The sequence below is a fragment of the Colletotrichum gloeosporioides genome (assembly GCF_011800055.1).
Source record: "Colletotrichum gloeosporioides strain Lc1 chromosome Unknown consensus_30, whole genome shotgun sequence".
Taxonomy (NCBI): Eukaryota; Fungi; Ascomycota; class Sordariomycetes; order Glomerellales; family Glomerellaceae; genus Colletotrichum; species Colletotrichum gloeosporioides.
The window spans coordinates 138,900-159,193 of NW_025544675.1; the positions used below are offsets into that span (position 1 = coordinate 138,900).

Sequence of the window (20,294 nt, forward strand, 5' to 3'; positions counted from 1 at the left end):
GATACCACCTGCTGAGTCGGTCAAAACCTTAAGCGATGTGTACCGATTCCAGGGCATCTAATCCCCGAAGATTTGAATGTTCGGTGACTTAAGGCCTGCACATTAAGCCTGTAATACCACTTTAATGATGCGCTGTGGTGTTCTGTACTACTGCACTACCGAACCCCCTCACAGCTTGGCCAACCGTTCTCACCATTCTTTGTAGATCCATCTTGCAGGATCTCATCGTCCGCCTCAAAGCTAATGGAGCCGAAGAACAGTGATATTACTCCCAATGTACTGGAGTCACGTGGCTCTTTTACTGAAGACACCAAATTCATCGGAAATGAAGACATTGAGCCAACGTCGGGCGATGATTCTGGGGCCGCGGATAAGGAACTGCAGGACCCCCTTGAAGATGTTGACGAGGGGCCAAAGCACGTCACAGGCTACAAGCTGTTGTTCGCAATGGCAGCTCTCAACCTCAGCGCCATATTGATTAATTTAGACAACGCAATCCTCTCAACGGTACGTAAATGAAAAGACTCTTTGAGCGAATCCTATATCCATGGATGGCTAATGATGCCCAAAGGCAACCCCTACTATTACCAACGAGTTTCACTCTGTTAAAGATATCGGCTGGTACGTGAGTTCGTATCAATTAGCTGTGTAAGTCACCCGCCATGTTCTGTTTGTGAAACCATTAGACGTTATTGCTCACATACCAAAGATCGGCTTTACAGCCTTTGACTGGCAAGTTCTTCACTTACTTCAGTAATAAGGTGAGAGATATTGTACCCAATAGTTACATAGCAGCGCTCACATGAGTAGTGGACGTACATCGTGTTCCTAGTCATATTCGAGGTTGGCTCACTGATCTGCGCCCTCTCGCAATCATCAGTTCAGTTCATTGCGGGCCGAACGGTGGCTGGCATTGGTGCTTCTGGCCTTTTCAATGGCTCAATGATCATCATTTACGGTATGGTGTCCGCTCAACAGCGGCCCGCTATGATGGGCATCATGCTTGCGATCTCGCAAATCGGGCTGATCGCAGGGCCCCTCATTGGTGGCTCGCTAACACAGTACACCAATTGGCGCTGGTGTAAGTATCAAGCAGTGCCCGTCTCTAGGACCAGCAGGTTCTGATCAACATCACAGGCTTCTGGATTAATCTCCCCATCGGAGGTTTTGCATGCATTCTGCTTGCATTGGTCTACATTCCTGAACAGATGGCTAAGCCAAAGTTCACAGCGGTGCTCACTGACCGCAACATCCTGAAGAAGTTCGATGTTGTAGGCTCAGGGATCCTGATTGGGGCCATCGTCCAGCTCCTTTTAGCGCTACACTACGGTGGTGCCGAATACCCCTGGAACAGCGCCGTCGTCATTGGGCTCTTCTGCGGTTTTGCTGGAGCCACGATTCTGTTCATGGGCTGGGAATACCGAGCCGGCGCGAATGCTCTCATGCCCCTCGAGATGTTCAAGAACAAAGTCGTGGCATGCGGGGCCGCAATGAATACTTGTTTGTTTGGAATAACGTATATCGCGACTTACTTCATCCCTATTTACTTCCAGAGTATTCTTGGCGACAGCCCTATGGAGAGTGGCATCCATATGTTGCCAAGCATCATCGGGTCCATTGTCATGACTCTTCTCTCAGGCATGATGGGTGAGAACCAACAGTTTAAATCTCTCGGAGAACAAGAGGCTGACAGAGAGCAGTTTCCAAACTGGGCTACTACCTCCCGTGGGCAGTTTTTGCGGCCATCCTGACCTCCATCGGTGCAGGTCTGATGACCACCTGGTCAACCGATACCAGTGCGGGAAAATGGATTGGTTATCAGATTCTATACGGATGTGGCAGAGGTCTAGGACTGCAGATGGTAGGTTCTAAAGCACAGCTTCAAAAATTTAGATCGCTTACTTCTGAGCCAGGCTATCGTGGCTATCCAAACGGCGCTGCCACCAACACTGGTGGCCATCGCCCTCACCATCCTCGTTTTCGTACAAGGACTTGGCGGTGCGGTGCTCATCAGTATCGGCAACACAGTTTTCGATAATACCGTCATCAACCAGATTCAGATACACGCGCCCAATGTGAACCCAAAAGCCGTTCTCACAGCGGGCGCGACCGCTTTCAGGAGTCAGGTGTCTGCTGCCGATCTGCCCAACGTGGTAAAGGCATGGGCCGTCGCTTTCCAGAAAACCATGTATATTACTACGGGGCTCTCTGTAGCCATGTTTATCTCTACTTGGGGCTTGGGCTTTTATGATGTCAGGAAGAAGGACGCCGGCGCGGCGAAAGCATCTAAATGAATCGGCAACAAGGTCTAGCAGACTGTGGGTTAGCTCAGCCTTGGTAGTCTACCAACCACGTATATGTAGGTAAGGTAGTTTTTGAATCAACCTTCAGTCTCGTGAAATAGACGCATAAGGTCAACAACAGCAATGAAGGTAACCATTGAATTCATTTCCATGGGCCACCAAGACTACGTGAGCCCTTGTCAACTCTGAGCTGGTCTTAGACTTTGGTGATCCACGCGACTCTCATTCGTCGCTCATGTCGCTCTTCCAGTCAATGTCTTTGGAAGGGCATTAGCATCTTGAGTAAACATGCAGGGAAGCAAGTCCTGACCATGAAATTTGTATAATAAGGCTAAGTAGCATTAGCTTAAGGCGCTGAGTGATCTTTTGCTTGATCATGGACCCTTGCCGAGTTCATGATTATCTTGTAACGCTCTCTAAGTTTCTAAGCATAGTCCTCTTCTGCTAGCAATACCCTGACCCCTTTGAAGACTTCCTCGCCACCGTCATACTGTTGTGCATCAATTGACGCCGAGAGGCGACATGCGAAGCCAAATGCAGGATGGGCCTCAGTCCATCCAAGTTTCTCCAAGTCAAAGACCTCTCTGTACGTTTTCCCCACGCCCTGGAAAACATCGGGCTCTCTTCCGACGTTTTTCTTCAGCTGCCTGCTGTGCAGTAAGCGATAGAGCCTCCCTCTCTGCTGAAGACTTGACGCATTGAGATGCTCTGGTCCACTCTTACTACCCCTTTCCTCGGCATCGTCTATCAGGTAAATGCATTCCAAGCCTTTCTGAATACAAGATGCCAAATACTCAATCTCGACTAGACTTAAGGGCATCAATGTCTCTCTGACATCGATGGCTATGCGTCGTGCCTGCCACACAGTGAGCGCCATCTCTGTACTCCAGTGAGCCTCAAGAGCTTCGGCTATACTGCTGAAATGGGGACTGCCGTGCGATGAAGTCGTCTGCTCGACGTACTCGGCGTGATACTGGCTGGAAAAGCGGAGATGCAGCACGTCTCGATCGTTGTCATAATCGAACTTTCTGGCTTGTCCCGGAAAGTAGACGGTGTTGACGTTCAGAGCTTTGAGAGACGACACCGATGCCGCCTCATGACAAGCCTGGCGCTGAAACCTTCTGTGAAGATACATACTAGGGTCTCGCGTACATCGCCGCGGCCATTTCATTTTCGGTTGGCTGTCTTCATCTTGAATGCTTGGTACACTGTCGAGGAAGGCGATGTACTCGTGCTTGCTCCAAGAAGCTTCTCGCGGAGGGTGATGATTGGCTGCAAGGGTTAACCCCTGAAAAGCACGTCTGCTGCGGCTATTACCTCGACGCGATGGAAAGCAAACATCAACGACGTGCATTGATGGGCCAGCCACCGCTTCTTCCCAGATAGAACGGCGGAGCTCCGTGGGGAGGCTCGAGAACTGAGGAAAGGTCGTCGGGGCGGTCGCCATCGTGAGAGGTTTACGAAGGAGATGCGCGCGGGAGAGGGAGGAAGTTCGGATGGCAGTCGTCTGGAAGCGGGAGGAGCTAATTGCTGAAAAGTTTGCCGAAGAGTCGAATCCTTTCTGGTCAGTTTCTGGTCAGTACCTAGGCAATTGGGCGTTTCAGTCTGGTCTGACAAATGGGCTGGGCATCAGCTATATGGTCGACTTTTACTGAAGACCGTAATCGAAGCGACGAAGTCCACAGAGCCTTACTCGCGCAACGTCTTGTATGCCGAAACCGATCCACTCATATTTCTCCGTTCGGCCAGCAAACCCTGTTGCGACACTCGGGCCGGAGTTGGCGCCGGGGCCGCACCGAAGGCTTCGGCAATCTGGCCCACAGTAGCTCCGGGAAGAGTACCGGGCCCCGAACGAGTCTTTCTAAGGCGGATCCCTAATAGCTTCCTAGCGACAATCAACACGAATCCTTACGAGATATAAGGCGGTTCAACGTGTAAATGTTTGGACCTTTTGTGCTCTTGTACGAAAACGTGACTGTGCTCATTCTCAAGCCTCGGGGATTCGGGCATCGGAGATTTAACTGGTCGCCTGAGCTGCTCGCCGACTCCGACGGAAGTATCCATGAGTAGAGTGTCATCATTCACTTTTTTGTTCAGTTCTTTCCTGTCTGAGACGATTTAGGAAGGCTGACCGAGACCTAGAAGTCAAATGATTTGCGCATGCCATCGAAGGAGTGGTCCTCGGCATGAGACTCTTCATGCACCTAGTACTGTATTTTGGAGATGGTGTGCAACGATTTCACTAAAAGTCTTAGCAAGCTAATCTTCTCCCTCTTCGGACTCCTCTTCGGACTCCTCTTCGGACTCCTCTTCGGAGACCTCGTCGGCTGCGTTCCCATTCTCCTCTGAAGGCAATTGGCCTACTAGCCCCGCAAGTATGACCCTTAATCCCTCTTTGAGTTGCGGGTTGGCGGTCTTCTCAATGCGCTCTTCCAGTTCACGTATCCTCTCTTGAAGTTCAGCCCTATTCGCCTCTTCAGGGTCGACTTCACTCTCATCCTCATCCCCTGATTCGTCGGCTTCTTCCCTCGTCAACCCCTTGCCAAACGCAGCCTCGAAGGCATCAGCCATACCGGCATCCTTGATGGCAAAAACAACTTTGTCAATATCGTTCCAAGTTTCCTTGTTGCCCTTCTTCTTTCCCTTATTGTCGTTTCGAGGGAGGAGCACCTTTTTCCAAGCCGAAGCAACCTCCCCAACCGGATTACCAAATGCGCCACAACCCCAAGCCCCGAGAACTACCTTCTTAACACCCTTGACTTGACAAATGCGCAGAACCATCTTCATCTTTTCGAGGACGAGCTGGCGATCCGTGTCGTTGACGTAGCTACTGAATCCCGTTGACTCGTCTCGGTCCGTCTCTGGGTTCCGCAGCATCGCAGCACTAATGCAGTCGACAAACCAGCGTTCCTTCTTCTCTAGCACTTCGTCGGAGTTCTCTCCCCGGAAGACCAAGACATCGGGAGTATATATCGCACCAAGCTCTGGAAGTCTGTACCATTCATCCTTAAGAGAAGGAAGCAAAGTACATCTCATGCAGAGTGACTCCTCCTGGCTCCCTGCTCCGTTGATGAACCCGCCCCCAGGCGTAAGCGGTGAAGCCATGTTGAGAATGGCAACCCGGCCCTCACCTGGTCGGTCAGATGTGAGGGAGTGAGCTGCCGTGAGAGTATCCGCCACGCGAAGGACAACACTTGGTGGGGAGTCAGCTTCGAGTGATCTGGCTGAACCATCTTTTGAGGGGCTCAGCTGCTTCTTCGCTGGCTTTGGCTCAATAATGAGTTCTGCAGTGTCGATTCCCTTGCGAGCGCGGGGGTGTGTGGGGAGAAGCGATGGAATGAGCTGGTTGAGCGTGACCTTGGCCTTCTTAGCCCGAGCGGCTTTGCGGAAGCTCGCCGGCGGCTGGCCGACTGAAGGTTGAAGTCTTCCCATGACGGAGGAGTCCAATACAGTATGGGAGAAATGAGTTGGACAGGTGTTATCAAGAGAATGTGTGAGAAAGTGGAAAGAGCATCTCAGTATTAAATGGCGACTTCCTCGTGGGTGGGTCCTCGGCACCCTGATGGCCTTCAGAGTGACTGCTTACTGTGTCAGTGAATTGATTGGATGTTTTTGTTTCACCAGACTGAGGTTCCTTTACGTCGATCACCTGGGTCAAGCTGCCGGTCTTGTAGAGGAGTTGATTGTCTTTCTCACGATGACGCCGTGAGAGAAAATAGTGTCCAAGCTCCGATTTTCTCGTGGCGGCTAACAAAGACTGCAGCCGTAACCAGCTGGCAGCAGGCCTAACGTGCTAAGATGTCCGTCAATTCAGTGAAACTGCCAAGGAGACTGAAGTAAGCCACGGCTTGAGTAGGATATTAGGTTATTGTTTTCTTATTTCTCGGCATTTGACCATCAAAATTGATGGCTACTTATGCCCGTCCGCGGAAAAGGGGCAGGCGAGAACTTACATCTTCATGATTCCAAAACGAAGTGAGGCATCCAGATGAAACTGAAAATCTCGCAGTGAGCCAGCTCACTGTGGAATGAAAATCCAATCACTGAGTGTGCCGCTGAAGTCACCGGACCCACCTGGGAAGCAATCTCGAAATGGACACGGCGCTCCCCGGCGGCTTCTGCCCTGCCTCCAACCTCACCCAGCTCGTTGCGGCAACCCCGTTTCCAAATATTGGCACCGACACGACTCAAATTGTTCTGGCCGCAGCAGCAGTTTCCTTCACCATGGTCTCTCTCAAGGAGCCTCGACGCGTCGCAGAGATCATGCTCTCGTGGCTGGGCCTTGACCTCGTCTCCATCGTCGAGCTCCAGACGCTGTGGGCCGGCTACGGTCACATCTGCGCCATCACCGCCCGCCCGAGTGACGCTGTCAACGGAAACTTCGATGCGAACGCCATCTCACCGGCGCTGCGGCCGGACGCGCAAGGATCGTATCGCCTTGTTCTCAAACTCATCTCGCCGCCCCGCGCCAAAGCTGGGGATGAGGGGCACCTGCGGAAGATGCTCAGCTACGAAGTCGAGCAGTATTTCTACTCGGAGATCGCGCCGAAACTCAGCGATGATGTTGCGGTTGCAAAGTGCCTTGCTTCAACGCGAGACATGACGGGCAAGCCACGCGCCAACGAGTTGGAGGCCTTGATGGCGACCATCATCACCGATCTTCGCCCTCAGTTCCCCGTCGCGGGCGAGAAGAGACTGGTCCTTAACCGATTGCAAGTCAGAGCCGCGCTAGACTGGCTCGCCAAGTATCACAGCAGTTCGTGGGCATCGCTGCCAGACGACCTGGACAGGTTTCTTCTGCCGCCGCTGGACGAGCAAAAACGCAGAGACTCTGGCCAAGCACCCGCAGACCCCAAGCTGTGGCTGAACGGAGGATACACCTACCTAGCGACAAGGCGGAAGGAGTACGGCTCGTTGTGTCGGGACGACTACTCCGAATGGAATTCGGCTTTCTGCGACCCTGTCGACGGTTCTTCCAAGTCCGTCGCCGAGTTGGTGGCTGACTTTCTCACGCCCTCCGGAAGGCCGTTCGAATCCTACATCCATGGCGATGTGAAGTCTGAGAACCTGTTCACCACGCAAGCCGGCGACAAGGTTGCCTTCTTCGACTTTCAATACGCCGGACTGGGCGTCGGAACCTGCGATCTCGCCAAGCTCTTCACCTGCTCAGTACCTCTGGACATGCTCACGCAGCACGAGGATATACCCGATCAGCTGCCGATGGATAAAGGAGAGAAAGCATTGCTGGAACAGTATCGGGAAACACTGTTGAAGGAGAGACCTTCAGGGAAGGGCCCATCGGAATACGATTGGGATGTCTTCATCCGCCACTGGGAAACGGCTTTGGTTGATTGGTGTCGCTTTCAGGCGTCTTGGGGATTCTGGGGAAACACGGAGTGGTTAGAGGCAAGAGTTAGATCTATTCTGGCCGACGAGGGCTGGGTAGGCTGGCTGAAGAAGGAGGTGGCAAAGAAGTAGATCTAGATTATGGTTTAACGTCTTCAGCCAGAACATGATAGAGGATCACCGGTAGAAAGAACGTTTATGATGGATGAGATACACAATTTTACGCTCCTAGATGTTTCTCTTACTGCATCTTCGCACTGAATGGGCACCCTGGGCCGCTCATCTTCTCCTTGATAAATGCTTCGTATGATTTATCCAGCGTTCTGCTCTCCTCCTTGCGCTTCTTCACTTCCACCTCCGGTAAGGTCTCCAGTTGCTCAAAGAAAGGCACTTTAGGATCTGGCAGTAAGACCTCTGAGATGAGAAAGACTGTTCTCACGATGAACACGATGACCGCTCCAAGTACTGCGTTGGCCGGCTCGATGCGGAAGTACTTCAACGTCGTCGGTAGCGAGAGCGTACGGGGGAATGCCATGCCAAACCACCGCAACCCCGGAGGAAAGTACCGATATGCAAAGAGATTGAAAATCGACAGTCCAACATAGCGCGCTCTCTCATCATATTCGCGAGGGGTGTTCTCATAGGCCTCACAGAACGTAATGCAGCCCTCGAAGTCGTCTGGAAAGCCAGTGATCGGCACGCCGTTGCCTTCAAGCTTGAACAGCGGCATCATGTCCCGCCAGAAGTGATGAGCTGCAATCTTCTGCTTCTCAGTGAAGCCTGAGAGCCCGAGACGTAATCGGAGACGATGCATGAGCACGGCGCTGAAAGTGAGCGTGTACACGTAGTCTTCGTTGTGGGTGAAGGCGTCTGGATATCGGATCGCTAAGCCTGCGTGCAGTTGATTAATCCTCTCAACGGCGTCTCGACAGCGTTGGTCGCTGGGCCCGTAGTACCACCAAGCCATGTTGTAATGCTCCGTCCTGTCGACGCGATCGCTGGCTTTGTGGACCACTTTGCCGCCATCTGAACGCCAGACAGGTGTAGATCCATGGCTTGATACGACGAAATTTGGGAAGGTGAGGGTGTAGATGAGGTTGTTGGCAAAGTCTGAAAGGTGGTAGCTCGATGTTAGGCGCCAGATGAGTTCGTAGTCGGTTTCAGGGTCGAGAGAATCGACGGCTTTTGCGATCCATTTGTAGCTGTCCTGGCTTATTTTGTGGTCGGATGGCAGATGCATGGTTTCAGAGAGTTTAGCAGTGATCGGAAATGATAATGGGAAACTTGGGAAATGCCCTGAACCAAGCTGTTTCCATATTCCTTGGAATTGAGAGGTTGTTAAATACATTCTTTAGCAAATGCGATCTGGGCCTTAGTCGGGGAGTTAGGAGCTAACCGACAGCCTTCAAGATCTTGTGATGTGAACTGTTCATGGTTTCACGCCATGAGTTGCTCCGTGTGTCCCCAGGCGGCCGCCTCAATGATGTTAGTCGACATGGGCACTGAGGAGGTCGAATAGGAGGCTCGCAATTCCGAATGTCCGCCAAAGAAGAACGCAATCCACTCTTGGGGTCTCCATGGTGTCAATGCACGATGACCGGAATTCCGAATCGCCCGATTAATAAGCGGCCAAAACATAACGACAGTGAAGTCGAAATAAGAGTGACGCCGATCCAGGGGGTGGAGATGACAATATTATCTCCTCATTCATCTAGACACGCTTGTTACGTATGCTGCGAACCTACTGGACTCAGCACTGACCGAGGTGCTTTTACTGCTTCTTCCCCTACTGTGGAACCACCTACTGGATTGGCTCGAAACTTCCTTGACATTCATGGATCTCATCTAGATACACGAAGGTAAGGGGAATCTTCGCCATCAAGTTCGCCAGTTTCTCTGTTCTCTGCGTCGTTGACGCGGCATGAAACAAACGAATGGTCCACAAGTTGTACGGGAACGCCAGCGGTGACTTACATCATGCCGGCCATTCCACCGCAAACATCGACGCTCTCGTAGTTCAACCCGAAGCTTTTCAGCTCCGGTATAATGCTATAGTAGAAGTTTGCGGTGTGATCCGTCTCAGCAAACCCAACAATGTCTGTCGTCGCGTACCTGACGGCGTTATTGGCCCACTCGGCCGCGCCCCAGCCGGACATCTCCCTACGGTGAGCCACGGTCAGGTTCGACTGGCTGCGCGCAGCGTACGAAATCTGGAAACCAGCAGCGCCTGCGCGCTTTGCCAAGCTTCCATACTCCGAGGGGATTTCGGCAAAAGGCAGGTGCAAAACCGTGTTTCCGTCCTCAAAGAAAGTTGTTTGCGATCACGTCATGCTTAACTTCCTCCCCAATTGTAACATCTGTCATTTGTTCAGCGTCATCTCTTGGCTGTTGCTGCCTGGGACGCAGAGTTACAGAAATCAAAATCTTGCTGCCGGATATCCGCTGCCTTACTCTTTAAGTACACAAGCCCCATTATCAACCTTAGATCTGTGGGTCAAATGTTTCCAGCAGTGGCCACAATCGCGTGCCGAGCCGGCCGATATCTTGGCCTAATTGCTTATTTAATGACCTACAACAGAGTGCCCCTTCGCTTAGCAGATCCCCAGCCCCTCCATCGATTCCGAGGGACTTGTCTTGTCTTCGGCTACCTACCTGACTGAACTATCCACGCTTAAGTTTCTCCCAAGTTAACCTTGTCATTGTTGTATCACTTCACGAATCGGACGACTGCCATGGAGAATCAACATGACGGCCTCTTAAAGGACGACAAGGCGACCCGCTCTATTCATGCATCAAGCCTCCTGAAAAAGAGAGGGCAAGATTTTACCATGATCTTCCTGCAAAGCCGATACACGTGAGTGATCTTTCTTTGTGGCTCGGATTCCTGCAATATTCAGGATTAATTAGAATGCATCCTCCTCTGCTTTGTTCTAATACCCGGCAGCCCATTGATTCTCATGCTCGGGGCAATGTTTATTCAATCTCTATCTCGATACGTAGGAGTCGCCGACTCTGATTCTACTGCCCTAATATTCTGGTATACTGCCACGATGATTCACACTGCTGGTATGCTATATAGAGGAGTTATGTATTGAGGGCCGTCTTGGCGTGTCTTCGTTATGCGAACTGCTTGGGATTTGTTACCGCATCCGACCTTATTGAAACTTCTAGATGTAGCAAGGACTATCTTTTGCAACCTTAATTGCTGTCTGTAAGATTATGATGTCCCTAGGACCTAACCTTCCAATTTAATAGTAATAGCTAGCTAAAATGGATGCACATGAATCAAATCCGTACGCCGTTCTGTCTTTGTTGCTATTGGGTCCCTGCGTATGCTGCTCTTCGTATCTATACTGGCACAGCTTTCTTGCGAATATCACGTCCATACATGCGCACTCTTCAAGCACGAGTAGTTTCCATTACAGTGGCCAATCTTTCCTATCAGTCCTCCTCATCGGAAGACTCTGATTCCGACTCATCGGAAGATTCATCATCCCGTTGCGTTCCCCGGACTTTCGATTTACCAACCTTCTTCGACTCGCCCTTGTTTCCCTCTTGCGTCTGGTCGTCGCTATCATCAGACTCAACCTTCTTCCCCTTGATTCCCCGGATGTCAGCAAAGTCATCGACATGACCCTTTCGCTTGTTGTCTTCAGATCTCCTGAACAGGTCCTTGGGTTTTGGGTAAGCAGATAGACGCGGGGCTCCTGGTTCGTGACTATCCTTCCTCCAGGAGCTCTTAGAGGCACGATCAGCATCGTCACCTCTACACTTGACGACTGTGATTACGATTTGCAGTCGTCAGTACTGATGAGCCGCCGATGCCTTGACGGGGGGCAAAACTTACGATAATCTTCAAACTCCCCAACCACCTTTGAAACCGTGGCGAAATGTTTACTTTTGAGCTCAATCGTTCGGTACTTCTTGGATTTCTTTGTCAATGCCTCTTCCTCACTGACGTTCTTTTCCTTCAGATAATTGACCCGCTCAAACGACGCGATAGCAATCGCTGTCTGAAACGCATTGCGAATCTGCCTTCCGTTCCAGGTCGCCGTGCTGAGGCCATCTGATTTTTTGTCTTTGACCTCGTCGAAATGATTTTCCGCCCATTCGAGAAGTTCACTCTTCTTGAAGCGGACCTTGATCGTCTTATCTGCATTGTCTGCATCAATCTTATTCAAGATATTTTCCCAGATCCTCCTGGTTCCCGCTGCATCAATTGCCTTATACCGCAAAGCAACATGGATTCGAGATTTGAAGGCTTCATCGATGAGTCCCTCTCTGTTGGAAGTGAGGAATAGAATGCCCGGGTAGTACTCTAAATGACGAAGGAAGACTTTGAGGGATCATGATAAGCAAGTAGAAAGTCGACAGGAAGAGATGTATACAGACCTGACACAATTCCATTACGATCTAGATCGTGAATGTTCCGTTCGGCAAGGTAGACGTCAGCCTCGTCCAGTAGAAGGACGCAATTCCATCTGTGAGCCAACTTGAAATGTTGATCAAGATTTTCTTGGATTTTCACAGCCTCTGATCCCAGATCACCACATGTCTAGCCCTTGGTTAATAGATATTGTTACAAATGGATGTTCGGTGACAATTTCAGGGCCACTCACAATGGCGTATAATGGCCGAGCTGGAGTACTGTAGGCTGCAATCGTTTCCGCCGTGCTTGTCTATCAACCCATCTCAAGTCAGTACAGCCATGACACTTTGACAGGAAAATACCCCTACCTTTCCCACGCCAGGAGGGCCGTACAAAAAGATGACGACTCCGTTACCCTTTCCCTTGACTATATCAATCTCGTTCTTGAGCTCATCCTCAGTTCCACCTGAACTCTCCGTAGTGATGCCATGATCTTTCACTAACGCTTGCAGTAGCCGCTTTGTCTTGGAAGGGATCACGAGATGGTCAAAAGACTGTTGCCGCTTAGACTCGGTAGTCTCACTCATTTTGAGCTTGTACATGTCGAGCAAGTCTGGCTCATGAACCTATGTCAGCGGGTGTCGAAGTAAATGGGAAAAGATGCTTGGCTGCCTTACACCAGTCTTTGGACTTTAGTCCGTAGCCTAGCAGAGTGCTCGGTAGCATGACGAGGCTATCTTCCGATAGTTTGGAAAAGTCTTCGTTGGAGACCGTCAGAGCATACTTTCCAGTAACTCTGAAGTTACTGGCGCGCTTCATTTCTAACTTGTTCGCCGACATGTCGATGTTGCAAGTCCAACAGTGAGGTTGTCTGTCGCAACGACGGCCGTAAACCTCCTCTTTTTCCTCAAATGGGAGACTCAAGGTCCCTTCTTCCAGGTAAGTCTTAATACTTTCGACGTTTGCCTCAAATCCAGAGGCAAAGTCGATAAAAACTTCCTCGTCAACAAACTGCGGTGGCTGAGGCTGTACATTCAATCCCTTGTACACGCCATGACCATATCGCAACCTTCTAAAAGTCTCTCCCTTGTCAATTAGATATTTGAGGATGGGGTTGTCGGCTTTGCAGAACTGCTTGGGGAAGTACGCCAGTTTGGTGATTTCTTTCTCTCCCTCAAAGGGTTTGATGACGACAAGCTTCTGTTGAGGTGTAAAGCGGGAGCCGTTGAACTGCCAGTGATAAGAAAACAGGTGAAAGTCGTCCGGCTGAGAAACATTATCCTTCAAGTAATCAGGTGGTGACACACTGTGCTTCTGCCAAAATGCCGCGTCCCATGCAAATGCAAGAACCTTTTGCGGAGGGCGGCTACTTGTAGGGCAGTAAACACAGTAAGCCTCAGCAGTATCTCCAAGATGCGAACCAGCCTCTCCACGGCCGATAATGATGTCGCCAGGTTTGAAGAGGTACCACAGGTTCTGATACGATATACTCTTGAGAGTTGCATCAGCAACTTGTGATTGGATTTTGAAGAAGCGACCAAGGTGCTTCTCGCACATTTGAATAAAACAGCGCATGAGCATGAGCTCTTCATGTTGGCTCTTGACTGGATCATACTCGGACTTATCACTGCTTGGTTCCGAAGTGCTCGTGGGCGAAGCCTTGTTACTAACGTCGTCGTCCGTGGTCTCAGGACCTTCAAAAGTGTACTCCAAGTCTTGCAGGCCCGACTTGAATTTTTCACATAGAGCGACAAAGACCTAAGTTGCGGATGTCAGATTTCAATACAATACTCAAACCCTTTCTAAAGTGTCTCCTGCGTTTCTTGGCTGATTCTTTGGATAGATTGAAAGAAGCTCTCGGTGTTCTATGGGAAGGCAACTACCTTGAATGGACGTAGCACTCTTGAGAGAAATAGTCAGTATAGAATCCTTCTAATCCATAATAGTCTTAGATTGTATTTGTTCAGGCATGGAAACCTACATGTACGGCACATGAGAGGCCTCTGGCAGTAGGTTCTGGCTGAAGCCACGAAGAAGTTCATCGAGACGAACCGAGTTGATGATTATGCTGACTGGAATACCACTTGGCGATGATTGATTGTCCAGTTTTTCCGTGGTCGCAATCCTGGACTCTTCATAGCAAACGAGCATGGCATATCTCTTTAGCTTTCCGGCTGCGATCTCTCCAAGTTTGTGCCTCCAGCTGATTCCGGGCTTCACGTGCAGAACTTTGCACTCTGCCAAGCTTCCGTTTTCTTGCTTGTCTTTTTGTTCACTGGCAGCTTTCTCGTCCGCCTTCACAGCTTTCGAAGAGTCTTCCCCTCTCTTCGGGACCAGCTTCGCGTCTTCACTTTTCTTCAGAAGTTCTTCGACGTTGCTGTGTGTTTTGTCACATTAGTTGGGAAACAAGACACGGAATGGCAGTACAGGACGTACATTTTGTCAAACAGATGATCCACCTTCTCAAGTTTCTTTGTCAGATCTGCGACTTGCTTTTTCAGCTGAGCGACTGTCTCTTGGTCGGAAGGATATGATGTATCCTTCTCATCAGAATACGCGAAGTTCGCATCAGGTTCAGTGCCAGACTGGACTGAGTTATCCTTCGATGCCAGGTCCTCGGCCTCGGGAATAGCTGTGGACATGGCTGTGGACATGGCTGGTGAAGTCATATCAAGTGTTGCAGAAGCATTCCTTAAGAATGTCTTCAGGCGTTTAGTGGTTTGAGATCAAGTATTGCTTCTTGTCCTCATGTAAGGGTGGCAAGGTCAAATCATGCTGGGTGGAAAGAGGGGGAGGAAAAGGACTTGGTACGGTTGATAAATCTCCCTTGGAAGAACTGAAAAAGATCCCAACTGATGTTTTTTCCTCTATTTGACCTCAGCTTCCTGACTCAATACAAGACATGGGCATCAGCCTGTTTGCGTTTTCGTATCCCCCCTCCCATTCTGCGAGTCCATGTACACCGCAGAAACTGCGTGTTGACATAACGACATGAGATTGGTCGCCTGATTCTGGTAGCGTCTTTTGCTTCGTCACCATCCTACTCAACACCAATCACCGTCTGGCTATGCGTTCAATAATTGCTGACATGCATGTTCTTCCAAGCACTTTATTTCGGTGTCAGCACACTTCTGCAGTGTACAGCCTCTCGGGGCCGTTTGTGTGACATTTGAGAAATGAAAAGGTGGTAAGCTTGGTGTAACTACACACTTCACTGGGCTCCCTGGCTTCCTTTTTCCTGGGGGTTTGAACTGCTTCTGCTGCTGCAGTGGTCCCGACACTCACGCTCTACAACAATAATTTGGACTCCTGTAGTCGTTCGAGCATGCAAAACTGCAATCTATCCAACGATATGGCGCTCATCACGTCGGTCAGTGATGTTGGCCTAAGCATCGAGGAACAGTATGTAAAACAAGCCGTCTATGGAAAGATTTTGCAGCCGCCAAACCAGTCAGTCGAAGAATTCGTGTCGAAGGCCGACGGTAAGATACACCCCGCATTCGACGCAAGTGGGTTCACCATAGAACGGGGGAGGTTGATGATCTCTGTTCCAGACTTGGAACGCTCCCCTCCAGAGGGGCACCAAGAGTTGTAGGCCATCCCTCACTGCAAAAGCCTGAAAAATAGGTGCTGAGTCTCGACGAGAAACTTGCAGGATCTATACCGAGAGTGTTTCGACGCCTACGATGTTTTCGTGAAGACCTACTACAAAATCTTCAAAGCCAACAGTGATGAGGATATTGACGCCGCCCCTGAGCTCCGACCACCTTCAAGAATAAAAACTTTCCAAGAGGTTGAGACAGTTATTGCAACGATCTGTGGGCACCTTGAGGCCAAAAGGAGAGCAAAGATAAAGTCGAAGGAGCGTAACGCCTGCGCCAGGCGTCTTCATGACGCTTTAGCCGCCTTCAAACGACAATCCAAGAACATTGAGTTGTTTCTTGGTGTTTTACCTTCCAGCAGCGAGTACGTTTCGCTCATTTGCGGGGCACTTTCTGTTGTGTTCAGCGCCATCGACAAACATGAGACCCTGAAGGAAAATGTATGCCAGGCTGTAGAAGAGATACAAGAGGCCATGAGTAACCAAGAGTACGTGGCACAAATCTATCGCGAGGATCCCCAAATACACCGCTGCATGGCCAAGGTCTGCGCTTCAATTTTCGAAATTCTGGGATACATCTTGAGGTTCGTGGGCCAAACAACGCTCGGTAAGTTACGCTGCGCTTATGTAGCAAATGGCACTGCAGTATGAACCGTTTCTTTGTAACTTACACCTATAAAGAGAAGGTCAAGAAGGCGATTCTGCATCCCGCAACGCACGGCGACGAGTTGTTGGGTCTCCTCAGTCAGCTTAGGGTGAGAAATCAATGCTTGGTAGCCCGCGCTGAAAAGCTACTACACCGCGCGTTGCACAACGGTCGGGAAGCGTCGTTAAAGAGAGATACGCTACAGTTGGAACACGATCTGAGGCTTTATGACATCCTTGGTCAGTTTCACAAGTCGATAGCGACTTTTCATGGCGATTTTAAAGGCACGTGCGCTTCTTGAGATTCAGTCCATCTCTAAGTAGATGGCGACTTTCAACAAAACGTAAACTAACTTAGTGTATCAGCTTGGACTTTAAATTGGCAACGCAAACCATACATCCAAGAAGTCCCAGCCTGCTTCGATATCGAGAAATTGCTTGAGGATATGAACTATCAGGACTCCCTTGTCGATGATGACTGCTCCAACATAACACGCGGGTATCACCTATCGAGGCGAGAGGAAGAAGTCATCCAGCAGCTCACCATCGATATTCGGCTCGAGGCCTTCGTTAAGGTCAAGAGATCTGCGGCTCTTCTAATCCTCGGAAAAAACAGCTGTTGCGACCTCCCACTTTCAGCCATATCCTATTTCAACGCAAACATGGTCGGGTCACTTAGAAACATTGCCATGCACGAACAGTCTATATGTGTCCTTGCATACTTTTGCGGCCAGCATGCAGATGATGGAGAACCATTCTCATCGCCACTGGAATTGATCACGACTTTTGTTCTTCAGTTCTTGAGCCAGGCAGGGCATACCATAGACCCTGAGGTTCTCATTCAATCCGGGATCATGGAGACCCTTTACGAGCAAAAGGTAGAGTCTGTCTGTAAGCTTCTGGTGAAGCTCTTGGATGCGCTGTCAAATGACACTTTGGTGTTTTGCCTGATTGATGGCGTCAGCTTTTTCGAGTCGCCTAAAGCTCGTAAAGAGGACATGATCGTTGTTGTAGGATTTCTCCTGCGGCATGCTAGAAAGAGACAGAGGAAGGCGCGCGGTGCTAAGCTGAAGGTGTTGTTCGCCGCTCCGTCAAGTTGCCATGAGCTGCATGAAATGTTTGAGGAATATGAGATTTTCACTGTTCACGGCGGCTTGCGCGACAGAGACGCCTTGCGGTAGCATTGCTTCGCGTAATGACGTCTCGTCACACAACCTTCAGAGGCTAGGAAAAAGATAAGGGAACCTGTTTCGGGTATTTTCTGTTCTAAATAGTGTCTCGTTGCATTTTTCTCTGCTTCTATAGATAATCGCACTCACAGTACGTGAGACTAATTATACTTTCTAGTTGCCTCCAATCGCCTTGGTTTGGCTGTGATTATGGTGACGCTGGGCCCAAGACAAAGACATTGTTGGCGTTTGAAGAACGCTAACTCAACTGGTATGTATTACAGTCGAGATATCATTTTCTAGGCGAAGTTTACCAATCTGGTACTTTTTGAGTCATGACTTCAATTATTCACTGCCCTCTTAGAAGCCGAAGAAGCCTACTTAACGTGGTGTGGGGAATATGACAACATTGACATCTGCTTTCAAGCTACGACCACCAATTTGTTGTAACATATTTCACCAAACTAGAGGTCTGATTACGAATATTGATTCCGATGAGTTGATTAACAATCACGACGCATTGCTCGCATCTCTGGTATGAGACAGCTTGGGCAACCTTGTTTGCCAACTGCGTTTGGGATATCGCTTCATTAAACTTGATCTGCTTTTTTCTCAAGACAAAATGACGAACGTACTCATCACTGGCGGCTCAGGCTATCTTGGTGGATCGCTACTTGCATCATGGGCGGATGCAAATATTGAGGTTTATGACAAGCTGTACGCACTGGTGCGATCCGATTCGCAAGCTGCCGCAGTAAAGTCGCTCTACGGCGCTGAGCCTGTCAGATGTAGCCTTGAGGAAGGCGATATCAGGAGTCTTGTCGTGGACAACGGCATCACCGTGGTATTTTACCTGATCGATGCCTACCGTGCCGAGCGACCCGTTAGCTTCATTAAGGCTCTTGCTGAAGTTAAGAAAGCAACTGGGCGAGGAGTACACTTTGTCTACGTAAGTAATTTACTTGGCTGAGTATCTGGAAGTACTTTCTAACTGGTCTTCAGACAACAGGGACGAAGCAGTTTTCTGAGCATGCCGGTGCGCCGACAGACAAGCCACTTCTGGACACGGATCCCAATCTGTATGACATCCAGAGAGGCCAAAAGGCGCCAGTTGAGGAGATGGAGGTGGTATGTTGTTCCTATTCCATGTGCATGTGCTGAAACCACCTGCTGAGAGTTCCAAAGGCTATAGCCACTAATTGCGCAGTAATTGATGCCGGCGAGAAGTTCGACGTCAGGGTGTAACTCTTTTCACCCTGTATTGTGTGTAAGTACTGGATATCACAACATCAACTCCACCACTGACATCAACAGACGGTAAGGGACTGGGCTTTGGGAACCTAATTTCCATCCAAACGGTAGATGTGGTCACCGCAGCAAAAGGGGCAGGACGCGTTTACCGGATTGGGCCTGAAGGACAGGTGCGTCGCGGAACAAATGTCTTTTGTTCTACCGGCTAATTATTCGAGTAGACATGGCCGGTGTGCCACATATCCGACAACACGTCGCTCTACATCGCGCTGGCCAGAGCCATTTTGAGCGGCTCCAACCCCGATCATGGGAAGTTCGGTTACTACCTAGCTTCCTCAGGCTCAGCCAGCTGGGATGACATTTACGCAGCTGTGGCCAAAGCAATGGCGAAACGGGGTGTCATTGATGATGACACAGTCGCACCCGTCACAGATGAAGCGTTGAGGAAGATGTCCGATGCGTTGAATGTAGAGCCGGCGTCGGCGGTGTCCAAAGTTGGTGGAAAGTAGGTTGCTCATTCCTCCTTCCAACATCACACGAACTGATAATCTCTACCAGATCGACGTATACTCCCGGGCATGGGAGAAAGCTGGGTTGGAGCCCGCGATTTCCAACAAGTCATATCGTTGACTCCTTGGACGATGAAGTTGAACTCATCTTGGAGAGTTGGACCACCAAGCACCAAGGTATTAGGTAGCACATGACGATGTGGACTGTACCAGAGAGAAATCACGCCACAATATATCATAAATTTGCTATTTGGGTATTCATTCAGTTCGTCTTTCCTGGACTGGCTTGCCCGTAAGAAACTTTACGCGATGGTTTGTTCCCCATAGGTGTCGATATTTTCAATTAGAATTAGAAGTCTGTGTGGTTCTCTGAAGAGGCCACACAATCCAACGTGACCATGTTCCGCTCTCGCTAAATGTCCTTTTGGCGGTTCCGCTCGCAACAGCCCAATCGCCCACGGTGCAGTCTAGCTTTTTCAGGAGGTCTTCTTGAAGTCTAGAGTCTGGCCGTTTAGCATCTTCCTTACTCCCTCGTAGTATTCCGGCGTCATCTTCACCCAGTCCATGCAGTCCGAACCACAGGGAATGGGCATGCCAGTGCCGTTGACAGCGCCTCCGAGCATGGTGGCCAAATTCATGCACACAGGGGGCACTCCTGTAGCTCGTATTCCATGATCACCAACAGGACCTCTGATCGATATGTTTGCTTGGCGGGCTTGGTTGAAGCAATCGTCCCAGTTATACTGAGGTACTCCAGGAGGAGCCAGGCCGGGTTCCTCTAGTGACTGAGCTCGACGGGTTTTTATCTCTGCGGCAATTTCTCGCACCATTCTGTGCGCATAGTTAACCGCGTACTGGTGAAGTTTGCCATTGCCTTTGTTTCTCTCATCTTCTTCCTTCTTCTTCTTTTCGTCCTCCTTGATGCCGACGGCGATAATCGCGGTAGACGAGCCGGCAAGAACCCCGAACGTTGCGGCGGCGCCTATCCATGCTAATGCTGGTGGCGCCGGCACACCTTGAAGAAATGCCAGAGCTGCGAATAGTACTGTGAATGCTGCTGTGCTTCGCATCTTGATGACGAGTCGGGAGTGCTGGGTTGTT

At 50.1% G+C, this 20,294-nt stretch overlaps 8 protein-coding genes across 8 annotated transcripts; 3 read left to right on the plus strand and 5 right to left on the minus strand.

The window, feature by feature from the left end:
• Positions 1 to 243: 243 nt before the first annotated feature.
• On the plus strand, positions 244 to 2,294 carry GCG54_00008694 (Efflux pump mokI; the record flags this gene model as incomplete). Its single annotated transcript, XM_045408655.1, has 7 exons — positions 244 to 507; positions 572 to 648; positions 710 to 761; positions 811 to 1,081; positions 1,138 to 1,647; positions 1,701 to 1,861; positions 1,914 to 2,294. 7 exons carry the CDS (start codon positions 244 to 246, stop codon positions 2,292 to 2,294), a joined length of 1,716 nt encoding a protein of 571 aa, XP_045266398.1.
• Positions 2,295 to 2,727: 433 nt separating this feature from the next.
• On the minus strand, positions 2,728 to 3,750 carry GCG54_00008695 (uncharacterized protein; the record flags this gene model as incomplete). The annotated part of the gene is made up of 2 exons (XM_045408656.1): positions 2,728 to 3,591; positions 3,643 to 3,750. 2 exons carry the CDS (start codon positions 3,748 to 3,750, stop codon positions 2,728 to 2,730), a joined length of 972 nt encoding a protein of 323 aa, XP_045266399.1.
• An 812-nt stretch (positions 3,751 to 4,562) lies between these two features.
• GCG54_00008696 (uncharacterized protein) lies at positions 4,563 to 5,735 on the minus strand (the record flags this gene model as incomplete). Its single annotated transcript, XM_045408657.1, has 1 exon — positions 4,563 to 5,735. One exon carries the CDS (start codon positions 5,733 to 5,735, stop codon positions 4,563 to 4,565), a length of 1,173 nt encoding a protein of 390 aa, XP_045266400.1.
• A 660-nt stretch (positions 5,736 to 6,395) lies between these two features.
• Positions 6,396 to 7,781, plus strand: GCG54_00008697 (uncharacterized protein; the record flags this gene model as incomplete). The annotated part of the gene is made up of 1 exon (XM_045408658.1): positions 6,396 to 7,781. The coding sequence occupies one exon, from the start codon at positions 6,396 to 6,398 to the stop codon at positions 7,779 to 7,781; it is 1,386 nt and encodes a 461-aa protein (XP_045266401.1).
• Positions 7,782 to 7,890: 109 nt separating this feature from the next.
• GCG54_00008698 (uncharacterized protein) lies at positions 7,891 to 8,889 on the minus strand (the record flags this gene model as incomplete). Its single annotated transcript, XM_045408659.1, has 1 exon — positions 7,891 to 8,889. The coding sequence occupies one exon, from the start codon at positions 8,887 to 8,889 to the stop codon at positions 7,891 to 7,893; it is 999 nt and encodes a 332-aa protein (XP_045266402.1).
• A 2,201-nt stretch (positions 8,890 to 11,090) lies between these two features.
• Positions 11,091 to 13,575, minus strand: GCG54_00008699 (uncharacterized protein; the record flags this gene model as incomplete). Its single annotated transcript, XM_045408660.1, has 5 exons — positions 11,091 to 11,428; positions 11,497 to 11,967; positions 12,042 to 12,204; positions 12,387 to 12,631; positions 12,696 to 13,575. 5 exons carry the CDS (start codon positions 13,573 to 13,575, stop codon positions 11,091 to 11,093), a joined length of 2,097 nt encoding a protein of 698 aa, XP_045266403.1.
• Positions 13,576 to 18,055: 4,480 nt separating this feature from the next.
• GCG54_00008700 (uncharacterized protein) lies at positions 18,056 to 19,193 on the plus strand (the record flags this gene model as incomplete). Its single annotated transcript, XM_045408661.1, has 4 exons — positions 18,056 to 18,382; positions 18,436 to 18,561; positions 18,756 to 18,854; positions 18,906 to 19,193. 4 exons carry the CDS (start codon positions 18,056 to 18,058, stop codon positions 19,191 to 19,193), a joined length of 840 nt encoding a protein of 279 aa, XP_045266404.1.
• Positions 19,194 to 19,669: 476 nt separating this feature from the next.
• On the minus strand, positions 19,670 to 20,263 carry GCG54_00008701 (uncharacterized protein; the record flags this gene model as incomplete). The annotated part of the gene is made up of 1 exon (XM_045408662.1): positions 19,670 to 20,263. One exon carries the CDS (start codon positions 20,261 to 20,263, stop codon positions 19,670 to 19,672), a length of 594 nt encoding a protein of 197 aa, XP_045266405.1.
• Between the last annotated feature and the right edge of the window lie 31 nt (positions 20,264 to 20,294).